This window comes from Epinephelus moara, chromosome 20 (genome assembly GCF_006386435.1).
Source record: "Epinephelus moara isolate mb chromosome 20, YSFRI_EMoa_1.0, whole genome shotgun sequence".
Lineage (NCBI taxonomy): Eukaryota > Metazoa > Chordata > Actinopteri > Perciformes > Serranidae > Epinephelus > Epinephelus moara.
The window spans coordinates 23,443,152-23,452,078 of NC_065525.1; the positions used below are offsets into that span (position 1 = coordinate 23,443,152).

At 37.8% G+C, this 8,927-nt stretch overlaps 1 protein-coding gene across 1 annotated transcript; it reads left to right on the forward strand.

Moving 5' to 3' along the window:
* Window positions 1-5,340: 5,340 nt before the first annotated feature.
* On the forward strand, window positions 5,341-7,789 carry tnni1c (troponin I, skeletal, slow c). The gene is made up of 7 exons (XM_050073201.1): window positions 5,341-5,475; window positions 5,753-5,791; window positions 6,550-6,591; window positions 6,715-6,846; window positions 6,968-7,057; window positions 7,194-7,376; window positions 7,463-7,789. The coding sequence occupies exons 2-7, from the start codon at window positions 5,768-5,770 to the stop codon at window positions 7,547-7,549; spliced, it is 558 nt and encodes a 185-aa protein (XP_049929158.1). The 5' UTR covers window positions 5,341-5,475; window positions 5,753-5,767; the 3' UTR covers window positions 7,550-7,789.
* Window positions 7,790-8,927: the final 1,138 nt, after the last annotated feature.

Sequence of the window (8,927 nt, forward strand, 5' to 3'; positions counted from 1 at the left end):
TCGTGCTTCACTATAAAACGCTATACTAATGTTCCTCGGGCTAGAAAATAAAAACCTTTTAACAGCAACTCTTACTGGAGACATTACAGTATATATACGTATGAATACAATAAATACCAAGGGTAGATTTTGGGTCTGTTTCACTGTATTTTATGTAGCTACGTACTCACACACTGACAGTATTCCTGAATTACCTAAAGGCAACATTAGGGTTTGTCTTGGACATGCGTAAAATAACAATCTGGTCCCTCTTCATCCTCCAGGTGATGGCACTGGTTGGGAGAAGCAAACACTTACCTTTTATCATAAACTTAACCCGTTCAGAACCCCATTATGTTGGGTTATGTTATATGTATACATGTTCAGCATACACAAATATATTTTAGCGGATTTGTACTCTTAGTGCACTTAAATATCATTAGCAAAAGTATTTTTGATTAGGATACTTTATTAGGCCTATGTGTTTTATCTAATATTAGCTCGTAGTTTCAACTGAATTTTACCCTATCTTTTATTTTTTCATGATGATGATGATGATGATTATTTTATTTTATTTTCCTTTACTTTATTTTATTTTATTTTATTTCATATTATTTTATTTTATTTTGCTTTTTTTTATATTCTTTTATTTTATTTATTTCATTTTATTTTATGTTTTTATCATCTTTTCTCTATCACAAATGTCATGATTGTCTTTTGTGTTCAGCACTCTGTGTTGCATTTTATGCATGAATTGTGCTTTTTGATTATTGTTATTATTATTATTATTATTGTCATTATTAGTGGTATTAGTATTAGTATTATTATTATATTACAAATTATAATAAATAGATGGTCTTAACAAACAAAAAATGAGTTTAAAATGAGTTTATTCATTTTTTCTGAATGTTTAGTCAATGAATAAAGTGATGCTTTAAAACATACTACATATACGTGTTTTCTTTGTTATCATTACTCAGAATATCCTCCATTTCTAAAGCATCTCCAGAAAACAGTATGTTGAAAACCTCCTGAGATGAATATTCTGTGTGCATAAACAATAGGATGCATTATAGGCTGATTGTATCGTTAGAAAATCAAATCAGAACAGTATTTCACCACTAAAACTATATTTCCTCTATTCATTTTTTTCTGATGACACTCAGATCCACTGTTCATTCTACTGGAGATTTTTTTTTATTTTTAATCCAGAGGGGAAGCTCTAAAGGTTTCATGTGATTTTTTTTTTTGACATGTAAGTAATATAACATTTCATGCTTACTTTAAAAATATGTGTAACTATGATGAATACACTGAAACATGTCTTGCTTCCTGCTCGCCTCACTATCGGCCATGTTTATTAAAAAGGGGGCATGGTTCTACTGTAGTCCATTTTAGATTATGTGGAACACTGTGATTGGCTTATAGACATCCCAAATAAATGTGTGCATTTGGATGGACTCAGACAGTAATTATAGATCTAAACATCCTAGAAAAAAACTATTTTTTTCTTATTACAACAGTGCTCTCTGAAGAGGTGCTAGCTGAGGCATATTTGTCGATAAATACTTCAGTGTTGAGCCGTGTGCCAGGTGGATTTGTCTGAATTAAATCACAAAGCCCACAGCTTGTCACCTCTGTCCAGTGGGAGGAAGTCAGACCATAGCATAGGTTGGTATTTTTGGTCAGTGTGTATCTATGAAGACAAATGTCTGTGCCATCCCTGGAACTACAAAGAGGGAGTCACATCACAGGATCAGGTTACACATGTATGACCATCTGTATGTGTTATCTTAATATAAAGACCTCCTCTCACCTCTGCCCATTTTAAAGGTTACATTTTTCCTTAGATAGCTTTTTAACATTACTATTCCCTTGCCCATTACAATACGAAAAAAAAAGGGACAAGGAGATGACAAGGGAGTTGTTGATCCCAAAATAGATAACGTGTGAAAGTTGCATGCTGTCTCGTGCATTTAAGGACTACACTGAACTTGCATCTATTTAAAACACAGCATACTTTTGTTCACGTTGGCCCACAAAACATATCATCACTCCCACAGAAATGAAGCATGTCAGAGAGGGCTGACAACATCAAGGTCAACACTTCAACTGTGTCCCATAAAGACGAAAAGGATACAATAAACATCAAACCAGTATTTTCTTTCTGCGTTGTATACACATTTTAATCATGCCACAAAGCACACACAGGCTATGACTCAAAGGGATTTAGCCTCGTGCATGGGAATGTAGTGATGACAGTGCAAACATTCATGACATACTTTCCTGGTAATCCGACCTAAACCTGTAAACATCCTGTTGGAAATAAGAGAATTATTGGTTTTGTGAATAGCGCTGTCACCTGTCATGAAGGAAAATGTCCTTGGTTTGAATCTCAGCTGTGGTGTTTGTTCCCACAGTCCCAAGACAAACATAATTCAGGTGAACTGGCGCAGAGCCTGCCTTCCCCTATGGTGCATGCTGGGACTCCAACCTGTCTGTGACCCTGAATGCAGCATACAGGTGCGAGGAATGAGTCAGTGTTGCAGGCTGAACATTTGATGTTGTCGTTCAAGTCTGCGTGTCAGTATAAGAATTCATTCTAGACGCACATCCATCACTTGATGCCTCTTTGTTTTCTTGGCCTCACTTATAGCACATTGTATATCAGATACACAATGTCAGTTCTAGGATACAGGTGTTCAGAAAACATATTCAGCAGATGGGACACCAATAGGTTAAAAATTGTCTCTTATCCTATAGAATATCTCAACAAATACTGCATGGATTCACACAAAATTTGGTACAGAAATTCTTTGTTCCCAGATCATGAATCGTGTGCTATGTGCTTGTTGGAAACTTTTTTTGCACCCTGAACCCCTAACAGGTTAACCCATGTGTTTAATAGACTAATGACAAGTGGGTGTGCGGCATTGTGTGGATGACAGACATAGCACCAGAAAGGTTATTGAATATAGCAACGTGACCTCTGCTGTGGTGCAACACAACAAAAAAGATCATATCTGTTCTTGTCTTTCCATGCAGACATAAAGTATAAATATATATGTATATTAAAATGTAGGGCTATAAGCAGAGGTGTGGATTCAAATCACAAGACTCAAACTCAGACTCAAGTCATAAATTTGATGACTTTAGACTTGATTTAACATCAATGACTCGTGACTGCAATGGCCTTTTGACTTGAAAATACTTTGTACTTTCCCCAAAGCCCAAAGAGTAAAAAGTATCTCATTTACAAAGTGTGCCACAAATCACTTTATTTTTCCTTCATTTCCTGAATCAGCTAACATTAGTGCTATTCATTACCAGCAAGTCGACACTTAATTCTCCCAGAAGATCCATTTTGTTTGAACCAATCCAACAGCATCCAATCAAGCCACAGGAGAGAACCTAAACTGACAGTATTTTACTGACTGCTAATTAAAAAAAACAAACAAGTAAGTACAAATTTTAAAAAGCATTCATTATTTTTGTAAATTTCATATACCACTCACAGTTCTCTCGTCTCCAAGTCAGTGGAGGTTTTTTAATGCGTTTTTTTGGTTACGTGTCTGAAACAAGGTCTGTGGTTCACACAAGCGCAAGAGACTTTCACGTTTGTTATATGACATAAAATATGTACATCAGCAAATACCACACATGTGAACATGTGTGGAGCTTGTATGTGTCTTAAAAAGGTGGCTGCTAACAAGTGGCTAAAATGAGACTACAGAACGTTACCACGCTGAGTCACCATCATGCGACCGTAGTGTAGTTCATTTATACCCTAATGTTTCCTTTTTTACTTCTGATGACTGCATTTGGGCTTCAATGATCATGAAAGTGGTGTTCATTTTTGAAGATTATCTTGCTGAACAAAACGTGTAAGTATCATAAACATTTGTTCGCCCCAAAACTTGTTTACGGCAATAATCCATAATCAAATGAAAAAGTCCCTTTGGTTTTTTGATGATGGAACCATAGCGATGCTACAGAAAAAAAAGTCACCCCGGGGCACTCTGGCAGAGCAAATTATGACTTGTTTAGAACTCGAAACCCCTCGAAAGGGGACTTGAATAGGGACTTATCAGTCTTGACTTTGGACTTGTCAGTCTTGACTCAGGACTTGTCTCAGGACTCCTCAAACTTGACTTGAGACTTGTTGGTGTTGAGTTGGAACTTGACTCAGTACTTGCCTGTCTTGACTTTGGACTTGTCAGTCTTGACTCGGAACTTGCCTTAGGATTTGTTAGTCTTGACTTGGGACTTGACTTGGGACTCCTCAGTCTTGACTTGAGATTTGTCAGCATTGACTTGAAACTTGACTTGGTACTAGCCTGTCTTGACTTTGGACTTGTCCATCTTGACTTAGAACTTGCCTTGCAACTGGGACGTCTTGACCCAGGACTTGACTTGGGATTCCTAAGTCTTGACTTGAGACTTGTCACTCTTGACTTGGAACTTGACACGTCTTTAATTTGGACTTCTCAGTCTTGACTTGGAACTTGGGTGCAAAAACTTGAGAGTCACTTGTGACCTGCAAAACAATGAGTCACTCCTGCCTCTGGCTATAGGGTCTCATGTTTGTAGACATGACAACATGTTCACAATGTGTTGTATGCACAGATACAACATTGTATTAATTATGGTACAATATTTCACATGTGTTTCCTGTTGTTCCTCTCAGATGACAGCGTCCAGGATTCAAATGCCCAGCAGGGAAATGCTTTATTTAAGTTTCAGATAATGACATCATCCTTTCCAACAGAGGTGATAATAATGTCAGTCAGTACAGAGTTGTTGAGTTAACAAGCAGAGGTTTCCTGTTAATCCCAGTGACCGACCATTAATTCCTGACTGAGGGGTGGGCGGTGTCACAAGGCCAGATATCATAGTGGTGAGAAACAGAGAAGACGTCTCACTACATCCTGATTTCAAGGTACCACAGATGCCCCAACACTAACATAACATTTAAGAATTTCCTGGATAAAACTAATGACATTCAGAGGTAAATGTTGCGTTTTTGTGATGAACAGGATTTGATGATAATTTTAAAAAAAAAATCAAACCAAATTTTTATGAAATCAGACTGTGATTGTGCTGTTACACTCACTGTCTTAGTGAAGTTGCCAATAGGAAGTGTTAACTTAAAGGGAAAAGTTGCACAGGGATGTGAAAATGAATATTAGGATCACACACACAGCTTCAAAGAGACAGGAAGAAGCTGGATGTCAGTCATTTCCCTGCTAGACAAGGAGGTCATCTTTCACTTTTTTTTTAAACCAGAAGATCAAGCTGAGTGAGTCATCTTCTCCACAGTAAATCTTTGGTGCATGAGTCCCCTTGTAAAAGCCAACTGGGGGCCACTCTGATTTCTTACTGGTGAACAGGAGGTGTTATTCTCTGTTTATCACTGGACTATTTTTATTTTCATTTCAAATCTAACAGCATCCTATTTGTTTCTGTCTCAAAGGTGCAACAATGTTTGAAGAGTAAGTTCTGTCATCACACAGCTTTAAAGTATTTTAACAGTATTTTTGTTTTCAGGAGGCTATTTTTCAGTGTTTGATTGGCATGTGAAGATTTTTTTTTGTCTCAGACTGATAACACTGTCTTCTGTTTGCTTGTTCTGATTTCCCTGGTCCAACCAATTCCACATGGCCATCACAGTGATGTAAGTTACAATCTGCATGTCTTACCTATCTCATATATAGCTGGGGAAACAGTTTGAGTTTGATGATGAAACTCCTTGTCTTTTTTGCTTTCTCCTCAGTATGCGGCAGCCCCCATGGCCCCCAAGGCGGAGGCAAAGGTAGTAATACTTATTTGAAGTGACAATGTGTTTATGAATAATAATTCCATTGTGCTAACCTGTCGTTAAGAGTTTGCATGTTTGAATGACTGAATCTTTTCACTCAGCTTAACAGCTTCCCTGGAAGATAACAGCAAAGCAAATGGGTCGTATCACAAGTTGTATATTATCATGTTAACTATAATGTGTACTGTATTACATTGACACTGACTCACAAATAACTATTTCCTAAAGAAACAACGATACTAATGATTAAACTCTGACCTTCTCACGAATGATTTCAGCTCTAAAAGGTGTGTGTCACTGATTTTAGCAGGTTTTGAGGTGCATATATTCCTATTGTAAATGTCAAGTAAACTAAAGCCTGTAGTGCTGCTTTGTTCAGTGTCATGAGGACAAGTGTATTGATACATTTGCAGGGTAAGGAGATATTTTTGATGACATAACATAGAGGCACTAAAACAGGAAAAAAATAACTCTTCATGGCTAAGTACTTGGAATTGTATATTGCGGCTGTCTGGTGAGATGCCAAGGTACATAGTGAGTCAAAATAACATTGTCAAGTCACATAACTGACTGAGCAGCCTTTTTAAAAAGTGGTACCAGTGACTATACCAAACTAGGAACATATTTTAACCTTTGCAAGTAACAAATGTACAATTTATCTAACAAAATGCATACATAAATTGCATCATTATAGCTGAATGATTAGGTATAATGATGTCATGATGGTATAATAGTGTTTGTATTATTTTCAGCCCAAATGCAAGATTTCAGCCTCCCGCAAGCTGTCGTTGAAGGTAAACTCATTACCTTCCGAACTTTACACCAGTGTATTATTATATGATTTTTCATGTAACAGCCAAAATGGAAAATGCCAAAATGTCCCATACTTCTCTCCGTGTTGACTCTGATTTTTCCAGATCCTCTTGCTGACTCGTGCAACAGAACAGCTGGAGGCAGAGAAGGCTGCAAGAGAGGAGGAAAAGGTCCGCTACCTGGGAGAGAAGCTTCCACCGCTGCAGCTCGTTGGCTTAGACATGGATGACCTGCATGTGAGACGGGTTATGGCCTTAAGAATAACCATACAAGACTGATCATGTAAAAACAATATTCATGTGACTTGCTTGTGTACTTAAAGAACAGTATGTATATTCGTTTGCTTTTGTTTTGTAGAAACTCTGTAAGCAGATTCATGAAAAGATTGATATAGTGGATGAGGAGCGGTACGACTGTGAGGCCAAAGTCATCAAGAACAACAGAGATGTATGTCGTGCACCATGACGCAGCAGATTTACATGAAAAACATTGAAACAGAAGTACATCAAGAGAAAGAGCGCCTTACTAATAAAAAGTCACCAGCTAAGCTTTTTTTTTTTTTTTTTTTTTTTTAAATCTCTAGATCCACGAATTGAACCTAAAGGTGCAGGACCTCGGAGGGAAGTTCAAGAAGCCCGCTCTGAGGAAGGTGAGAGTGTCGGCAGATGAGATGCTGAAAGCTCTCTTTGGATCCAAAAACAAGGGCTCCATGGACCTGAGGGCAAACCTCAAGTCTGTGAAGAAAGAGGACATCAAACAAGAGAAGGTACGGATAATCGTGCAGACAGATACAAAGTATTTTAAAGAAAAAACAAAAACCTGATGTTCTGTATGTGTGTTGTGATACATTAGGAGCTGAACTTGGAGGTGGGTGACTGGCGTAAGAACGTTGAGGCCATGTCTGGTATGGAGGGCAGGAAGAAGATGTTCGATGCATGATGATACAGAGTAAGAATCAAATGGAAATTGGTAAAATACATAAAAAAAATAAATACATAATGTAACAAAAAATGCTGCCTTTGTTTTGGCATTAGTGTAATTATACACATGACTCTAAAGTCACTGTAGGTTTTTATTTTGTTCTCAAGTCGACCATTTGTAAAATAGCGTTGTGAATACTCAGTATATTACTGCCTGATGACGCTGTTATGTAAAAGAATACAATAAATTTGTACATATTGCCTCTTCTTTCTTTCACTTACGCATATTCACACTAGATGTGAAGCGAACATATCAGTATTCAAATGCCCCGTCAATATACTGATAAAAATAAGAATACATTTCTTTTCTGTGACAGGAAACCACAATCTGCTGACTAAAATAATCATTAGAAAATGTAATCATAATTTTAAATAAACTTAACAAATTACCATAATTATTGATATTGGTTCTAGCATTACAGTGTGCTGCATTTCTGCTAGAGTTTGTCCAAGTGGTGTTGCCATACTCCAGCACAGCACAGCACGGCTCACAGGCATAGCAATAATGTTAGTGTCTTATTATGTTATATTTGTAAGGTATACTGTATAGCTGTGCTTGTACATAAAGAAATAATATAATAGGAAGTGGGTTTTCAAATTTTGCCTTTTTTTCTGGGGGGGTCAGCTGACCCCCTCAGGAGATTTGATCTGCCCCAACGCTGACTTCATGGCGACGGCCTTGCGTAAAATGCAGTAACAAAGTGTAGTGTCTGCTCTGATACTGCAGCATAGATAATTTCTCCAGCCAGTTGTTTTTAGATGTCATTAAGATGCCTTCAGGTACAGCAACAGACTTGACATTGTCCTTTGACACAGTCATGAAAAGGGTATCATAGCTGTTTTTTGTGTGTCTCTACTTTGCTATGCCGTTGACTTACAGTGACAAAGCATATTTTATGTCAGAGCCAGGATATACATAGCCTTTCCTCTCTGACTGGAATGAATTCCTCTCCGATAATAAACAGTAAACACCTTCGACGCACGCTCATAGCCGTCCTTGGAGTGACATCAAAGAGTGTCGGTAAGATGATGGAGGGGTGACAAGATGGAGTCGGCAGCCTCTGAGGAATTTATGAGCACTCATGAGCATCTGTGAAAATACAGCATGTGCCTGTGTGGATGCCAGTGTACAGTCAGACTGTTGTTCCTACTGTGTGGGGCATTTTCATCACCACTGTAAAAGCTTAAAATGGTCCTTGTGCATCACACACAGACTTGTGTTTCTCTTTAATTGTCCTGTTCAGATAATGTCCTTTGTTGTGCCATTGTCTGTGTGCTGTTGTGACGCCGCTAAATGTAAGGTGATACCCGTGTATGCTGAAGGTGTAACAGACATC